This window comes from Nicrophorus vespilloides, unplaced genomic scaffold (genome assembly GCF_001412225.1).
Source record: "Nicrophorus vespilloides isolate i.1.1-1 unplaced genomic scaffold, Nicve_v1.0, whole genome shotgun sequence".
Classification (NCBI taxonomy): domain Eukaryota; kingdom Metazoa; phylum Arthropoda; class Insecta; order Coleoptera; family Silphidae; genus Nicrophorus; species Nicrophorus vespilloides.
This window is the reverse complement of record NW_017096387.1, coordinates 56,979-76,092: the sequence shown is the minus strand read 5'-3', so window position 1 is coordinate 76,092 and position 19,114 is coordinate 56,979. Positions and strand designations below refer to the sequence as shown.

The following is a 19,114-nucleotide window of genomic DNA, read 5'->3' as shown; positions in this document are numbered from 1 at the left end:
GGATGATTTGTATTTATAAGTTTTACAACAATATATGACTGATATTAAATAAAATAATTAATAAAAATAAACATAATTAAATTGTTGAATGTAGACGAAGAAATGAGAAAATCAAAATAATACTACAAACAACATTTTGAGTTGTATATGCGTCGCATCTTCCAGCACATACAGTTTTCATTAAGAGCGAAGAGTTGCAAATTTCTAAGCTTCCATTGAGTATTGCATTTGACCTGATGCGACCCAACGGAAGTACGACTCTCCAACACACATATTCTTGAAGCAATTACATAATACGATGTTTCCCCCCTAAAAGATGCTTCGAAATCAATGACTGATTATAGTTCATTTGTTACTTCCCTAACGCGTTGTAAAAAAAAAGAATCGATGTGAGTGGTGCTATTTGTCATGGAAACATTAGCATCCATTATTTTAAAACGCAAATTACAAATAACATAAAAATCGATATTTTGCTATAAAATTACAACAAAAAAATATAATTAATTGCAAAATATAAGAATCGTCAGCCCATATTAATTAATATTATGTTTTTTAATATGATAATTTGATGATAAAATGTTTACGTAACATTTATCAAGCGAATAATATAAACAAGAGCGTTATATAACAACAATTTTTAAAGTCTCTTCTAGAAATGTGGTAAATAATTGTAATATTTAAATAAATATGTGTTTGGTGAAATAGTGGACCAAATCGAAGGAATGAGAAGAAGTTTTTTTTTTAACTTGAGCAATCATGTTTGATATCAATTAATATACACGTATTCTTCAAATAGTTTGTAATTATAGTTTAATGGAAACACAGAATGCAAAACTAAAGCTTTAAGGCTAAGATTAAAATTAATGGATTGCTATATTCCACGCTATATGTAATAATAATTATAAATAACTGTCAACTTCTAGTGGTTACTGTGGTTTTCCACAAACTGAGACGCAGTTGGTCTTTGCTGCCATGTGTATTTAGTTAAAATCTACTCATATACATAGTGTAAATGCTTCTTAATTTTGTCTATTAGGATAATATTAATATTTTATTTTGAAATACATTTTGATGTGAAGAATGTGCTGTATTTACTTTGGTAACAGAGACGTAATTGTGAAATTCAAAATAGTTGATACTATCTATATCCCATGTCTTGCACTTTTTAAATTTATTTTTCTAAAAATAATAGTAATAATCATTATTGCAACAAAAAAAAACAAAATTAAAAGTTTTCCATACAATAATATCAATAAAACAAAATAGCTTCAAAAGGCTATTATCTTTGAAAACAAAGACTTACGTCGATTATTAGTACTTTATATATACTCTAATGTTACTTAATTAAGATATTATCCTGTATTTAAACGCTAATATCCACCCAGTTGGTTTTACTGAATGCTTCTAAGTAAAAGCTTGTAGTTTTTCGTTGCGAACTGTGCATCTGCATAAATTTGGGGTTTATAGCCCGTTGCAGTGATACGCCCCCGCGCGAAGTACGTCCATATCTTTCCTCCTTCCATCGTATATTTTTTTTTGTGCTTCCTTGTATTATAGAGCTAATATTATTTAGACGATATGACGGGGTAACATTATGGTAATGAATTGTGATGACTCGTATCGGGTAGTGACATCCCTGGAAACGCGGCGTGCCCTTTGCGCGCGTTCCGCCCTCAACCCCTCACCCCCTCAGACACATCCTGCAAAGGAAAATGTTTAAGATACTTTCACATGTTTTGCACAGTCACCCCCATCGTTTTGATTTAAACCGAATATTAAAATACCTATATATGTCATATTAAAAACTTGCTTACAATTTATGGTCGAATACATTATTTCATATATATATAGACTATATTTCATGGAACATTTCAAACGAAACCTCTATTATTATTATTTTACAACACTAATAAAATATTACCTATTTTTCATGTCTTATTAATTTTACGTTTTTGTTTATTTGCAGGTAAGCATGTTCAAGACATTGCAAATCGAATTCTTAGATGTGCGGTAAGTCTACTCTACACTCTCTATCGTTGCGATCGAGGCAGCGACGTCCTTGAGAATTTAATTTCGATCGCTCGGCGGCTAATTTCAAATGCTCGAGAACGCGATTTTCCAATTCCACCATTGAATGTAAATCGGAAGATGATACAAGCGAAATTTAGCTTGGCATTCATCAGCTTTGTCGTCTTGCGGTACTTAAAACAACACTAGACAAGCCTAGAATTCTTACGAGTCTAGTTCATACCATGACTGCATAAGCATAACGTAATTATAAAATATGCTTACATGTATATAAGCTTAAAATAAGTTACAGTCATACATGAATTAACGAATAAGATTCGTTCAATGAAATTACTTCGTTAAGTGAAACTTCGTTTTTAAAGAAAAAAAAAATATGGGAACATGTTACTTCGTAAAGAAAATTAAAAGCTTTTTACGAACAAAGAAAAGTTTTATTAAATAAACAGTCAACTTACATACAAAGTGATGACACATTTTAAATTATAAATCAAAAGTTGATTGTTTTTCTCTTTCAGTTTAACAATTGCTTATAGGAAGTTATTGCATTTAACACTGATTGCTTTCAATGTTGTTAATGCACATTTTTTTCTAAATTTTCAATTGAAAAATATTCAATAATTTTCATTTTCAATTTGAAATTTCATTTCATTCTGTTTATTGACAATTTCGAAAAGTGTCATCTGGAAAGTTTCTATTTTTTCTTAGTGACTTTTTTGTTAGAACTATCAAAGTTTTCGGATATAAAATCTATATTCATTTCAATAGTATTTGAACATATTTGTTGTAAATTGTAATAGAATTTTCTAAAGTGTTAAATAAATTTACACAAATTTTATTTAATAAAGACTATTAGCACTTCTTATTTCAATATAATAATCTAATTTTAAATAAATGTTTTAAAAAGCAATTTATTTAATATAAGCATAGTTATAGTAAATTCTAACATTATTTTTACTTTAACTTCTTTAGGCTTTAATTTATATGTTTGTTATATTTGGTAAATTTGTAAAGATTAAGGCAATTTGCAGTTAACGATAATGTTGACGAATATGAGGCTTTGCAAGGAGGATCGTTAGAAAGTTGAGTCGGTGGATTACTCTGAGAAGACTTTTAGGTTGTATAGGTCAGGGTGATGAACGTCCACTCGGTATTAAGATGGCATTTGTTTAGGTGGGTCAAGTATATCAGAAAAAAAAACCAGCAATTACTTTTCTCTACTATAAATTATATAGATAATAATAATATTTTATAATTGATTGATGCTGTTATAAGCTTAATTGCAAACATTGATATGCATTACCAAAACAATACACCAGGTGTGTTTTAAAATGCTAGCTAGGTACATAGTATTTAAAAATTGTATTCACGTATGTGTAATTATGTATTCGATACCAATCTACGCACTTGCATAATGATTCCTATTTGTTTCAACGACCAGGTTACTAGAGCGAACAATATAACCAATATAAATGGAACAAAACATTGCTTACATTCAAAATCCTATAATCTAAATTACCAAAAAAAAACGTATATTAAATTAAATCTCTATGCAAATGTATAAAATTGTATTAGCAAATGCGACAATTACATACAATTCAAACAAATTCATAACTATTTGACTATGAATGCAAATATTTATATTTTTTTTATTTTACTTAGTTTTTTTTTATTTTAAAGTTGGAAATTTAACTCTTTTTGTTGTTTGTTCTTCAAAACTATTTTGGATATAAACTGTAATAATATAGTAGAAATAGTAGAAACAGTATAACTTAGATTCTAATCCATTGAAAATTATTTAAAGATAACTTTTGAAAAAAGTCTTTCTTTTGGTAAATAATCTATTTTTAATGTCCTGCTGCGTATGAGATAATAATCTAAACGGCAGTTGACGAAGCATGATTGACTGAGTTGGTTAATTGTGATATAATACTGTAATTACTTTAATAGCGTGCAATTTCGCATTCCGAATGAAGTATTTACCGTGTATAAAATTATCGTTTTCAAATAAATGTATGTCGATTAGCCAATTTCTGTTAGCACTTTTACAGTAATGTGCTGAATTAGCGTAAATGACAACTACCAAAATATGAAATAACTATTTGAACAGATTGAAATGCATTTTGCGCTTCGGGGATTAATAAAATTTTATATAACTGAAATGCAAAAATACGAGCAAACCACCACGAACAAACTGATAAAATATTTGATATTTTGCTCTATTTTATAGTATGTTTAGCGTGAGTTTTGAGAAAAACATAAAATAGAGTGTGTCTCAAAGCTACGCTCTCGGATACGTTTCGTTCGTCCTCTATGTTTATTTTTAAACGAATTTTAATCAGTTACTATAATTTGTGCACGACAATCCCCAAGTGAAAAAGGAAACTGCATACAAAAATAAAAGGATAAAAGTATAGAGAGAGAGAGGAAAACATTCGTTGTGCTTGGCACGGTTACGGACCTTGGGTAATTGGAAAAACGGTGTTTGAATAAAAACACAAACAAGGCTTGGAAAAATTATTTAAAGCAAAACGGGTATCGATCAGTTAGAGCAACGATGTTACGACGTTTTTCCGTCCCGTTTCTGTCACTGAACCTAATGAATATACACATAAAGTGTAGGAGGAAGTCTCGTGTGTAAGGAAAGAAGCATGAAATATTCGTTCATAATCCTGTCCGGGGCGAGACTAATGCGTTCGTAGTCCGCAACGTGCAGATCCTTCCTCGCCGGATTTATACCGTGGAAAGATTATCAAAGCGAAGGACTTTCTACCACTCGCAGGACAAATGAATATAAAAAAAAGCACTTAATTGGCCAAGATGTGATATTGCTTTCCGCGAAAATTTCCTTAGCCCATAGAACACTATTTATCTAGATCTGTTGTCCACGCTGCGAATTAACCTACTTCTTTCTTATTATGGACTCCTCCGTGCAGCTTTGTTCTTTTCATGCTTAAAGTTCAATCGAATAATCCGCATCAAAGTTTTAAAGTTCATTGGGTACATCCCTAAACATCTAATTTTATTTACAAAGAAACTACTTTTTATAATAAATACATATTTAAATTCTCTCAATTTATACATTTACTTCTCTAAATCTATGAAGATTGATTGTATTGTAATTAGAGATTTCAAAATTAAAGTTATTGAGTGTAATTGATTTAAAACCTATGACTATAAAAATTTACAAAGGAATCAAGAAGTTAACTCTATGAATATTCACTTGTAGTTTTGCAGAATAAAATAAAATGAATAAGAAAAACAAGACACGGTATACGCAAACACGAGAAGGCCCCATAAATATAATAGCATTTTTGCACAATTAAAACCTGATCCAGGACATTATCCTGATTTAACATCTCGATAATTTTCCATGCAACTAATTTAACGAACATTTAATGCGGCCGCGCGAATCGCAGTTTATGGATGTGAGGAGTTAGTTAGTAAAGGTTTTCCTCTCCTCTAAAAGATCCGCTCTTATTTATGCGAGATGCGCTCCTATTGTCTCGCTGAAATCTTTTCACCATCAATTGCGTATGGGTAAATTATGAAACGGGGACGATGTTTAAAAAAAAATATATACACGAACCGTTTATCGGGTGCGGTTCTGCTTTAACGCGATATTTGCACATTACAGTGTACATTGCAGATAATACCGTACAATGAATCTTTATTGATAGGAATGTAGCAATGAGCTCTAATGCGAACGTGCGAATGTGTCCTTGTAAACAACGCACAACGAATTGCATCAAATACCTATTGACATTCTTATTTACACCAAAACTTTTCGTATCGATTCAAAATTTCTTATCTTTGCTTAAATATTTGTCTCGTATTGTCAATTTGATTTTCATTCAAACATTTAATAAAACGAAATACAATCAATGCACATTTTTAAAATACGTAAAAATAACTAAGTTACACAACTAGTAAATTTGATATAAATAAAAATAATTAACAAAGGGCTACTTTTTTAATTATTTTTAGGTAAATCATAATTATGATTAAATTTTATGCGTAGTAATGAAAATATTGATTGTAGATATTGGATTTCAATTAACAGATATAAGTCAAATATGTTATGAACAAATTCGGTCATTTAAGAAGGTGAAAAAGTTGATTAATTTTGTTTTAATGTGAAATTTGTGGATTAATTTTGAGTTGAAGGGTGAAAATCTCTTTATAAGGGGCGAAAACCTACATTAAGTCAAATGAATAATTATTCCCAGGGATATATAATATCGAGTTTCGGTTAAATTAATTAAAACACGCTGCGGGAATATTTTTTACGGTCGCCGTAAAGTTTGATTATATTATGTGTATATAAAATAGCACGAAACTGTTTTATTATAAGCCTGCGCCCGGTATTTTGTCGAAATCCTGTTAAAATGGCATACGAAGAACTGATGCTGTTGCTGGTTTTGCTTGTTGGCTGCAAATCTTTTAAGGAAATCTACTTTATTACTCGGCCGGGAGAGAGAGCAACAAAGCAAAGCGATCCACACTATGGACCGTACTTTATAAACAATTATTCCTCTGACATGGTCCAACACTGCATGATTTCCATACTGAATGACTGAAAACTAAGTAATTTTAATTAAAGGCCGTCATCGGTCGCACCCTGCTCTCATTGTAAATAATGTCAGCGGTCGCTTTGAACGCACTCATACATCGTTTGATGCTGCACAGTGTTATGTTTCTTTAGTTCACTTCTGTTTTTTTTAACCAAATCGTATTAGTTTTGTTTACAGTTCAAACATACAGTTGTGAACACATTTGTAATACTATCAAATCCAATTTAAATAATAATAGTTACACAATTAACGTATTCATATTTTTTTTTAATTATTAGTTTTTGTTTCAAACAAAATATATTATGTTTACAGCAGAAATTTTCATAAATAATATTCAAAGCAGTCAACTTTTGTATCTTAGTTTGTGTTTTAACATGATTTTATAAAGCCAAATTTAATATTCCAATTAGTAAAACTATTATAAAAATATTACGTGATAAACAAATTATTGGCAACTTTTGGTTATCAATTATTAAGTACATAAAGTGCATCAATCATTATTTTAAGATAAATTAAAATTTCTTGCAAGTGAAGCATTTTGTAGACGTACTGATTCTTATAATATTGACTTGTATTTACATTATAAGTTTTTTTCTTTCATATTCGCTTTAAATCATATAGCTGTTGATTTCACATTGAAAATGTCAAAAAAAAAATAGATTTTCACTTTATCACTTTTCTATCAAAGTTTCATCAATTCTATTATTAATACTATTAATTTTCCTATGTCTCTAAATTTGAGAAATATTTCGCTGTCGGTTTAATAAAATATAATAAACTAGTGAACATACTAATTAATAAATAGTTCATAATAATTATAAATAATTTCGTGTATTCAATACTGGTAACTTGCCAAGTAATATACAAATATTTGACGTTTATGGAGTAGCACCAATTCTAGAATATAATGGATGATCAGAAAAAAATAATAAAATTGTTAATATTTTTACTATTTTATTAAAATGTTTCTTCATTTTAAGGTTTAATATCCTTGCTTAAAATCATATTTCTTTATATACATGTAGCCAATTAATAATATTTATTATTATTACAAAATAAAATGAAATTAAACACATAAAACCATTATAAATCATTAACAACTTTGTTAATGATTATGTTTTTTTTTATAATTATTTACGAAGATTTGAACCGTATTACGAAACTTTATAAACTAATTAAGTATTGAGCAATTCTAAGCGGTAAAGTGAGTCGTAATAGCACTACTGTTAGCAAGTGGGTGTTCAAATATATATATATATACATATCCATTGGCATATGCAATATAAAATGAAAATGTTAATACAATTATATTTTTTTCCTACAGAATTAAATAATTCATAAATACGGTTGATGGAAACAACTATTTCATAGTTTCATGTTTTGTCAGGTGGATGTAGTTGTATCTCATTAATCAAACCATTGATATTGAAATCGCCGAGTTGTTTACTTGCTTATTTATGGTTGACAGTGGAAATTAAAATAGCATTAGAATAATCCGAATGGAATGTACATAGAGTACGGGAATAGCAGGTGTTCATAATTAATATTGGTGATGATAAATTAATAAATCTCAAAAAAAAAAATATTATCTATAAATTATATTATAAGAAATGTTACTAATTTTGTAAACAATTGTAAAAATGTATTTTAAAGTATGATTACTGAAACGAATGAATTTTATCCTTAAGAACAAAAAAAAATTATTTTCTTAAATCTATGGAATTTTATACATTACTAATATTTAAATTATGATAACAAAATGTGTAATTCAATTAAATAATTGAAGATGAAAAATATCGATATTTAAAAAAAACAGTGTAATTGATATTTTAGAAGGATAATATTGAGTTTTTACAAAAAATGTAATTCCCAAATTTATAGTTTTAGAGATGAGTTATAATTTAATATAAGTACAGTTAAACACTGATTAACCGGATCTCAATTTACCGTAGTTCGGATTATCCGTGTTTACTTATTTAAGCTTAACAATCAAATTGTCTTTGCAAATCTACCGTTTAGCAAATTTAGAAGGAAAACAATCAAATATATCAGATTACTTTTTAAAATGATTAAACATGTGGATTTGTATATTAAGTTTTTAAAGCATATAAAAGCGATGTTTGTATTAAGCATATTTTGAAAATATCCGTGTTTTAACGTTCCCGAATACCACAGATAATCGGCTTTACAATACAGTAAAAGTTTAAAGTAATGATATAATAAATATGTATTTCTTACAACATAAGTTTATATTTTTTTTTAGTATATGAAACATTTATATTTCGCATATAACACTTAAATTGTTTCCAATTATAAAATGCCATCGCGATCATTAATCCAGTAGAAAAGACCCGACGTCGAAAATTGATTGATATCCTTTGTGTCCCGAATTTCGCGCCTTTTAATATAATCGAATAGAGCCCATTGAGCGGCATTGCATAATTAAAGCCAATTAATTAAGTTACCCTGGAGCTTATGACTATCTGTTTATGCATGCGTGTGTATGTTTGCATATATGTTAGTCAAATGGTAAAAATTGTCACCGGAGAACGTTTATACGGTCACGTTTTTCTGCAACAAATTTCGCTATGCGTTTTTCCGGCCGCATTATGCAAACATTTCAATGAAAATAAAAAATTTAATGGTGCAAATGTTATTTCTCTTTTTCACCTTCCTTTCAGCATACATTAGCATAAAACGTGGTTTAAATTTCTCGCGGATTACCGGACTCCCCAGAATTGATCTCTGGAGGTGAAAAATCACTTGCAAATTTTACTTTTAATATGTATGTCAAGATCATGGATCCTCTTGATACGCGATATGCATCCACGCATTTCGCATTCGCGGCAATTGTTTGTTCGTGAGCTCAGGTCGGACCATTTAGGGAAGTCGCACAATTACGTACACAGTTTTATTTGCAGTCCACTCCTAACCGTATATGTAACACGTAATTGTTCAGCAATTTATCACGCTTCAAACACTTACTTCCAAACGTATTTGTTGTCACAACTTTCGTTAAATCTCAATTGTCCATTATTAAATAGCAGTTTTATACAATTGCATAATTTGGTTAACAAAATCAAATGCTCACAACAGTTTTCAGAACAAAATTGCAATAAATGTATCTGTATTTACAAAGAATTCAATTATTATTTTCTAAATATTCCATAATTAAAATTACCTATAGAAACTTTTCCCATGGGAATCGAATATTGTTTGTTTACTTTTACAAACAATATCGTATGTAGGTGTTAATAACTTGACTATGTTTTTCTTTTGTAATACATAATTAATTCCACAAACGTACAATGTTATCATTCCACCTTTGATTTTATGTTTGAAAAAAGGTGATAAATCCAAGGACACGTAATATAATTAAATATTTAAAATAAATCACAATTCCTTGCATTATAGGAAATCAATTGATAATAATTTTATAATTGTTTTTAAAGATATGATTATTTCAAATTCTTTGTATTAAAATTAAAAATCGACATGAAATTCTCGAATTAAAAAATACTTACAAGACGTTGAACAATGTATAAATTATGTAATAAAGATAAATATTTTATAAATAAAACTAGATTTAAGTTAATGTACTTGGGTTTTCCATCTATAATAGATAAACCAATTTTATAGTTTATAAACAATATTTAAAGAAGAGTTGAAACATCGTGGTTATGTTTATTTAGTTTGAAATATTAATCTCGTATTTGCATTTGGTATAATTTTCAGATACTGGAAATGTGTCGATGCAACAGTAATGGGGCCCCGTTTTATAATATTATAATATTAAATAAATTGTATGCGGCATTAGTAGACTATTAGCTGTTTAATTAGTTTAATACCGATGTGTACCAAAGCTGCACAATCGCATTTGGAATAGGGAAATATTGATTTAAAGCAACGCTCGTCTGGTTATAATTTAGTGTAAATCTTGTGTATAGCTTTCAGAGTCAGATTATAGGGTTACGGAGATTTAATAACAATTGTTCACTTTTAGAGTTTGGTATTTTTGCAGCAATGTTTGAAACACTCCACGTGCCAGTGTATAATATCACAAAGCCGGTACTCGAACTAGGAGGATAACGCTCGGTTATTGCTGCCTGAAACGCGATATAGCTGTTCAGAGTTAGAGTAGTCTTATTACACAGTTTGCTCCTCTTCAGTCATACCTAAAACCTTTTGATATTATATTGCTCCATGATAACTAACACCAATAAATTTGTGTGATCTGTTTATTGAAATAACATGTACATCTATTTATATATTTATGTATAACAGGCAGAGGAAGATGCTACCCCGAAGAAACCCAGTGCAGATCCGGAGAATGCATTAACAAATCTCAAATATGCGATGGTCGCTATGACTGCCCGGACGGAGATGATGAAGAGAACTGCTCTGTCCAAAAACGTAAGAGATTTAAACCGATATTGTTAAATATTGCAATGAGCATGTTTCGCTTGCCATTACTGCTTCATATATCTGAATACAAGTTAATTTCCAGAATATTTTGTTTACAGCATACTGCTTCATTGATTATGAATGGCTGAATATTACTAATTTTATTTTTTTTATATATATATACACACTTACAATTTGCCTGGATTGTATTTTGTTGTTATGCTTGAATAACAAAAAAATAAGAAACAGTGAATGATATTTTATACATAATAATTTAAATACAAATAATATGCATGTTTAGACGCTACACGGTGCAATAAAGAAGAATTTACGTGTGGGGATGGTTCGTGCATACCGATGAAAAGAAAATGCAATTCTGTCAGAGATTGTGCTGATAATTCCGATGAAAAGAATTGTCGTAAGTGTCCATAGTTGAATACATAGATCCATTATCTTTTATTAGTTCCCCTACCTCGTGTTGTCTAATAGTTTCGATGTGATTTTTCTTTTAATTCTGTGATAATAATGTTATCTTCGTCATCACTTGGAACCACTAATGATTTTTTTTAATTTACCATCATTTTCGAAACTCCTGATTTACAGCTTCATATTCGTTCCTTGGCTCTTTCTCAGTGTCTAATCATAAAAAAAAAAACAAACATCCACAATCATTGGAACTATTCCTTTCCGATGAATTATTTGAAATAACCCATCTTCAGATCTCGTAGATATATTATCTTCTGTATTTACTTTGAAGAAAGTGCCCTCCTGTTTACTAGTTTATTTTACAGCCTGTAAAGATGACGAGTTCACTTGCGATAATCGAATCTGTATACCTTTTAAACAACGCTGCGATTCCATCCATAACTGCAATGATGGGAGCGATGAAAAAAATTGCCCAGATCCCTCAAGAGCGAAACGTAATCTATACACAGTCAAATACATTATCGAAAACTCGATTAATTGCTATTTTTTGCTTGCTGAATTTTAAAAGTTAACTAATATTAGCAACTAAACGAGTTTTTAATTGGAGTAGCGGTTATAATTATTACACAAAAATTGATGGATTTTAAATCAGAATTACTTAATAATCGTATAAGAAAGTATTTACGTTTACTATTTCCATTTTTAATTTACTTAATATAACCGAACAGTATATACTTTCTAATCGGTTATTATTTCATGGTACAGGTATAAATTATTTAATAAATAAAAGCTTGGGTTAATTGGTGGCAGGTGATATTAGATGGTGATAGGATTACGTCGAAGTATAATGTAATTAATATTGGATTAAATAAAATTGGGTAACATTGTAGCGTCTGGTGGGTGCCAGGATCACGAAAGGCGTTGCAAAGATGGCACATGCATAGACCAAATTTATTTCTGCGACGGTAGAATCAATTGTCCCGACGAATCGGATGAAATGAACTGCTGCAAACTGGATCAGTTTAGATGCAGCAACGGTACATGTTTAAGAATTGATCAAAGGTGCGATGGAAATTCAGATTGCGAGCATTCAGAGGACGAAGATAACTGCGGTTAGTTTATCCCCATTGTTTTTAGTTCTGTTTCTCTCTCATAAACCTTCTCAATATTTCGATCTTCATTTTCATGCTGCCCCCATCGAATGAATGCTAATTAAACGTTCCTTTTTTCCTCTGCTAGTCTGTAAAGCGAATCAATTTCGCTGTGAAAGCAATGAATGCGTGAACGTAGATAAACATTGCAATGGACATATTGATTGCGCTGATGGTAGCGATGAACGTAATTGCAATGGTAAGATATCTAAATTATTGGTTTTCTTAGAGATTTGCTATCTATGTATTTACATATCTTCTTCTATCAAATACTTTTCTTTCCAACAATAATATATTTATATAAGTCTGTCGTAGATAAGACCATCCGAAAAATGCAACAACAACGAACGAACATCTAATTCTAAAATAATACTGTTTGGTTTTGGTTTTATATTAACAAACTATTAATTTCAATTTAAACTTAACAAAACTACTAATGATTACATATTTTGAAATCAATTTCCATTTGTTAATCAAAAACATTCATTTCTTGTTACTTTAGCGTGCGATTCTCATTATTGCGATGGAGGAACCTGTTTAAATAACGCATTTGTCTGCGACGGCATTTTAGATTGTCTTGATGAATCAGATGAAAGCAACTGCTCGCAGTGTTCACCATCGCAATTTAAATGCGATTCGGGAATGTGCATTCCCGAAAACGGAAGATGCAATGATATTAAAGATTGCAATGACGGTTCAGATGAAAACAATTGTGGTACGTTTCTTGTGGTCTTAGAATTGTTGAATGCTCATACCTTCTAAGTTATTCCGAAAATAATATTTGACATTTCTTTCTTTCTTCTAACAAGAAATATTTGAGAATAATCTAATTATAATTCATTTCTTGCAATGTTCACATTGTAAACTAAAACTTTAGCTCTTTTTATTTTATAACTAACAGTTGATTCTTCAAAATCATAGTTTGTTCTTCTTAGTTTTTAAAGTTGAGTTCTGTAGTCTTAAAGTTGAGTATTTTTTTGTGGAATTTAGTACATCATTGCCCATTTGGACAATTCCGTTGCGACGATGGATTGTGTCTACAAATTGAACGCAGATGCGATTCGTACGAAGATTGTCGTGATGGTTCTGACGAAAAGAATTGCAGTAGGTCTATTTAGTTTTAGATTTTGCTGTTGTATATGTATGAATTGAGAGAATATCGGTGTGTATGCAAATATTCGCTTATGGAAACCATAACTAAAACACTTCATACATTACATCAGAAAATAATAAACAGGTATCACCCGTATTTTACTCACAATTAATCGTTTCAGAAAAAACAATTGCATACATTATTTTAGTTGTAGTGTTTTTTAATTATTTAGAATACGTATATAACGAGTGATACCTGATGTGTTCATAAATAAAATTAGTGGGTTGCTTAATGTAATATGGGTTAGGATAAACAACAACAATTTTTGCACATATTATTTGAAAGGCTTTGCTCTTATTATTTATTTTGTTTGATGAATAGCACAATGCGATAGTAACCAATTTGAATGTGGAACTGGAATTTGTATCGCGGAATCAAAGCAATGCGATGGTTACAGCGATTGTGATGATCATTCCGATGAACAAGGTTGTGGTAAGTAACCGTTCACTTGTACACAAATTATTGCACTCTGAAGAACTTCATTATTGTATATGTAACTAAAATGTTGTAATTTCAAATCTTAGCTCCGGAGTGTGCAGCTGATCAATTCCAATGCAACGACAAAAGGTGTATACCAAACGATAGGAAATGCAACGGTGATAATGATTGCGAAGATGGTGAAGATGAGCTGGATTGTGCGTGTTCTTCTGATGAGTTCACTTGTGGCAATGGAAAATGCATTCCGAATTACTTGAAATGCGACAACGTTCCGAATTGCGATGATGGATCTGATGAAATCGACTGTGGTAAGTTACTCGTATTTTTATTGAGTTTCCTCGTTTCGTTTTTATTTTTATCTATTTCGTTTTTTGCTTAATCATTGAGAAATAAAGCGAAAATAACATTTACGTGTCCTGGCCCTTTTGGCCAGGGACATGTGCCGACCCCGACTGGTTTCAGTGTGCCGATGGGGCCTGTATTGCCTCCGACCTTCGATGTGATAATTACTACGACTGCAGAGACTTTTCAGACGAACAAAACTGCTACATCGGTTAGCTTCGTATACAAATTTCCTGTTGTTACTTTTTATATTTATATATATTTTAGATGTCCTTGCTGTAATTAGACGTAAAATACCCACATAAATATATATATAGAGGCAACGCAAGTAAACAATTTATGTGGATATTTCTTGATACATAAAGAATATTTTAGGGTCGTAGAATAACGGTAATAAATGTGTAATAGGTTTGGATTGTTTTAGTCGTTTCTAGTGAAGATTGATTACTCGTTAGAAATAGTTACAGACATCATTCTGAAGATTTATTTTTTTTACTTTTCTTCATTTTATTATTTCTCTTGTTCCATCCATATTTTGTGCACACCGATAAGCACTATTTTCATTTAAAACCTACCCCTTTAATATGAGTTTACAGCCCCAAAAAGATAATCAATTTTTATTCTTATTATTTTCTTCAAATATTATTACTTTCTACGTTTTTATTTTTGCATGCGCACCATTATGCACTTGCCTCTATGTTTAGATAATATTTGATAATATATATTTTAGGTGTTTATTATAAACTATTTCAAAGTGTAACATATTTAGTAATATTTAGATCTGACGAATGTTTAATTTAAATGTTTAGGAATATTTAATGATTATATTTTCTAGCTTTCATTACTGACTTTTCAATGAAACCGAAAATTGAATGCATTTTCTGTTTCATATTAATTTCGTAATTAAATACTTACGCATACATTTTATGTACAGGTACCGTCTGCAGTTATGATGAGTTTGCTTGCGGCGATGGTAGTTGCATTGACAATCACAGAAAATGCAACGGTCGTCCTGATTGTTCGGATGGTAGTGATGAGGTAAACTGTGGACATATCGCGGTTGTATGCAGGCACGGAGAAGTCCAATGTAGAAACCAAAAGCAATGCTATCCATCTTCAGGCCACTGCAATAGAATTAGAGATTGCGACGATAACTCCGATGAAGATAATTGCCGTAAGTATTATATAATGTTCTTAAAAAAAAAAACTTTCGATGTTGTAAATCTGTTGTTCCAATAATTTAGCTATAGAAGCATGTACTCGCGATGAGTTCCGTTGTGAAAACGGGCCATGCATAAGTATGGAATTGCGATGCAATGGAAAGACGGATTGTCCTTTAGATAATAGCGATGAATTAGATTGTAATCCCTACGATAGTAAGTCAATTCGCGAATGTTTGCCGGTAAAAAGAGTACTATTTAACATATTACATAACAAACAATTTAAATCGAGTGCGAATATGAAAGCGAATTAACAAGCATTAATTTACTTTATTCTAAACAATTACGATTTACTTTTTTTATAATTAAAACCTATTTACCGATTAATTATAATGGTATTTGCTTTTGCCAACTCAATACAATTATTATAATAGTATAATAAAACGGATATAATTTACTAAAGTAACAATGCTTAGCACTACACGTTGAAGAACCTCATGGTCGAAGATCAGATGGAAGAGAGCAGTTAACAAAACCAATAGTGCTACATACTAATCTCATTGTTTATCCTAAAACAAGATCTTATAGTTTGAATTTATTTCACAGATGAACATAATCCAAATACGCCATTCATCGTCGACTTGAAAGCATATCCGTCTGAACAAGAAATTAAAGAAAGTAAGTATATTGTTTCGATATTTTTATTTTACATAATTAAAATGTATTATTTTGAAAATGTTTATATATAAGGATACGTTTTTGTGGTGTGGATTTTTTTTTACATTTATATATACGAGTTATAAACTTGAAACTAATTATTTTTTTGTGTTTATGTGATGTTGCTCAGCCATTATAAGGACTGGTGAGTACATATATCCGTTAGGAATGGAAATGGCATTCATCCATCTCATTTAAAACAATATCCCATACAAGTATTTTTGGGCCTTGACACAGACACATATTTATCAACAGTTTTGTAGTATTGTCTTATATAAAAGCTTTTGTGAATTTGTCCAATGCACATCTTTTTCAGTAGTTTATTTAATTACTCATGGATAACGATTAAACATGTACTTCATCCAATAGTTTTATTTAGCACAGGGTTAATGTTTAATACAATTTACATAATCTTTAATTTCCATTTCAGCGTAACCATTTCAATTTTTTTTATTAATATTTAGGAAATAGGTGATCACAGTTAACTTGCATCAACAACTATTACATCAGGGTTATCAACCATTTTAATTATCAATATGAACATATCGTTAATCTGCATGGGTTTTCATTAAAATGAAGCGTCTATTTGTGCTATAATATTTGTTTTTATAAAATGTGCAGGTCAAGAAGTGGTCTTCCATTGTCGCGACGAAGGACCTAACAGAGTTAAGGTATATTGGTCCTACAAGTATGGAAATCTGCCACCTGGTTCTAGAGATAACAATGGTAGATTGGAAATGCCGAACATCCCTACGAATTACTCCGGAGAATACATTTGTAATGCTGTTACTCCACCAAGCGTCCCTGCTACGCACATTTCAGTTTACCTCAACATCAACAAATGTGAGTATATATAAAAGTTTATCTACATTTTTCCATATTTGTGTGTTTGATAAGCTGCTTGGAATAAGAATGATAAATCAAAGAATACAATGCTTAAAATTGGCATTTTGCCACCTATTGATACTGAATATCGCGGCACAGGTAATAAATTTTCGCATAATAATTACACTTACCTAATTAATTGTGTGATTTCTTTTAAAAATGCATTTCATTGTACTCTTATGGTAAGTGTTTTATTTATGAACAACGATACTTGAAAAGTATAACAATAGATATGTAATTCCTTATTTTTTTAATTATAGATATTGCACCAACTACCCGAAAACCTCAAGTATGCGGATTGTACGAAGCCACATGTGCGAATGGAGATTGTATTGATAAGCAACGTGTTTGCGATGGACATTTCGACTGTGCTGATGGATCCGATGAAACTCGTTGCAGTAAGAGCATTGTCATTGAATGAATATAATAGTTTGTACCTCATGATACATATTTTTCATCAGATCCTCATGGATGCGAACCAAATGAGTTTAGATGCGCAAACAAGAAATGTATTTTGAAGACCTGGCGTTGTGATTCGGATGATGATTGTGGCGATAACTCTGACGAAATGAATTGCGCTACAAATCCACCAGGATCTTTGTGCGGTTTCCACCAATTTACATGCCGATCCGGAAATCAATGCATTCCTAAGAGTTTCCACTGTGACATGTCGAACGATTGTACCGATGGTAGCGATGAAATTGGTTGTTCTTCGGTGACCATTGTAAGGCCACCACCACCAATGATAACTTTGGAAATTGGTGCTACCTTTGAAATAACATGCTCGGCAGTCGCAGTACCCACTCCCGAAATATCTTGGCGCTTAAACTGGGGTCACATCCCGGAGAAATGCATTACAACGAGTGTAAACGGTGTAGGAGTTTTAACTTGTCCTGACATCCAACCGGAGAACCAAGGTGCATATTCGTGCGAGGCAATAAATATCAGAGGATCCGTTATTGCCACCCCTGACACCATTCTGCTTGTTAACGCTGGACAATCCGTTTGTCCCGCCGGATTTTTCAATGAGGAAGCAAGGAATCCAAACGAATGTATTTCGTGCTTCTGTTTTGGCGTCACAAAGGAATGTTCTTCTGCAGATCTATTTACATACCAATTGCAACCACCAATGGATTCTCAAAGATTTGTTACCGTCAATGTCGATCCTATGACCGGTGTTGTCGATATTAGAGGTGATAGCCCGTACAGGAACGATCAAATGTCAGTAACTACCTCTAATATCCGCAATGGATTACGTGTATACTCTCAATATAATGAAGATTCGAATCATAACTTGGTACCATACTTTGCAATGCCTGAGAACTATCACGGAAACCAACTTAAAAGTTATGGAGGCTATCTCAAGTACATTCTGAAAACGAATAGGGAAGGACACCAAATTTCAAGAGCCCCAGACGTTATCCTATCTGTATGTGATTTTTTTTAAATTTATATTTTATTGATTATTATTGATTGATTCATTATATCATAGGGCAATGGTTACACCTTATTGCACGTCAGCAACGAAAACCGTGATGGAGAAATGAACATCAGATTCTTTGTGGGAGAATGGATCAAAAAATCAGATACCGCTCCAGAATCTCTAGCAACGCGTGAAGAAATAATGATGGCATTAGCTTCTGTTGATAATATTCTTATCAAAGTGAAGTACAGCTATGGTCATTTTGATACTACTCTTGAAAATATTATAATGGACTCTGCAGGAATAATTGACAATAGAATTGGACAAGCTTCATTTGTTGAACAGTGTAGATGTCCCACAGGATACAGTGGACTTTCATGCGAAGTATTGCTTAATACAAATATTATATTAAGTAT

The 19,114-nt window shown here is 31.1% G+C and overlaps 1 protein-coding gene across 19 annotated transcripts in view; it reads left to right on the top strand.

Moving 5' to 3' along the window:
- The window catches only part of LOC108556930 (basement membrane-specific heparan sulfate proteoglycan core protein-like), a 132,710-nt gene that overhangs the window by 100,663 nt on the left and 12,933 nt on the right, over window positions 1-19,114 (top strand). For 8 of the 19 annotated variants that reach the window (XM_017913262.1, XM_017913270.1, XM_017913266.1 and 5 more), the window contains 17 exons: window positions 10,884-11,012; window positions 11,305-11,421; window positions 11,795-11,923; window positions 12,320-12,541; window positions 12,669-12,779; window positions 13,083-13,295; window positions 13,571-13,684; window positions 14,055-14,165; window positions 14,258-14,479; window positions 15,448-15,687; window positions 15,758-15,889; window positions 16,280-16,351; window positions 16,521-16,535; window positions 17,012-17,233; window positions 17,536-17,673; window positions 17,737-18,704; window positions 18,768-19,082. In XM_017913262.1, the coding sequence (XP_017768751.1) occupies window positions 10,884-11,012; window positions 11,305-11,421; window positions 11,795-11,923; window positions 12,320-12,541; window positions 12,669-12,779; window positions 13,083-13,295; window positions 13,571-13,684; window positions 14,055-14,165; window positions 14,258-14,479; window positions 15,448-15,687; window positions 15,758-15,889; window positions 16,280-16,351; window positions 16,521-16,535; window positions 17,012-17,233; window positions 17,536-17,673; window positions 17,737-18,704; window positions 18,768-19,082 (3,470 nt within the window). The remainder of the gene's footprint in view (window positions 1-10,883; window positions 11,013-11,304; window positions 11,422-11,794; window positions 11,924-12,319; window positions 12,542-12,668; window positions 12,780-13,082; window positions 13,296-13,570; window positions 13,685-14,054; window positions 14,166-14,257; window positions 14,480-15,447; window positions 15,688-15,757; window positions 15,890-16,279; window positions 16,352-16,520; window positions 16,536-17,011; window positions 17,234-17,535; window positions 17,674-17,736; window positions 18,705-18,767; window positions 19,083-19,114) is intronic. The other 11 variants (XM_017913263.1, XM_017913264.1, XM_017913259.1 and 8 more) reach the window with 11 other exon arrangements.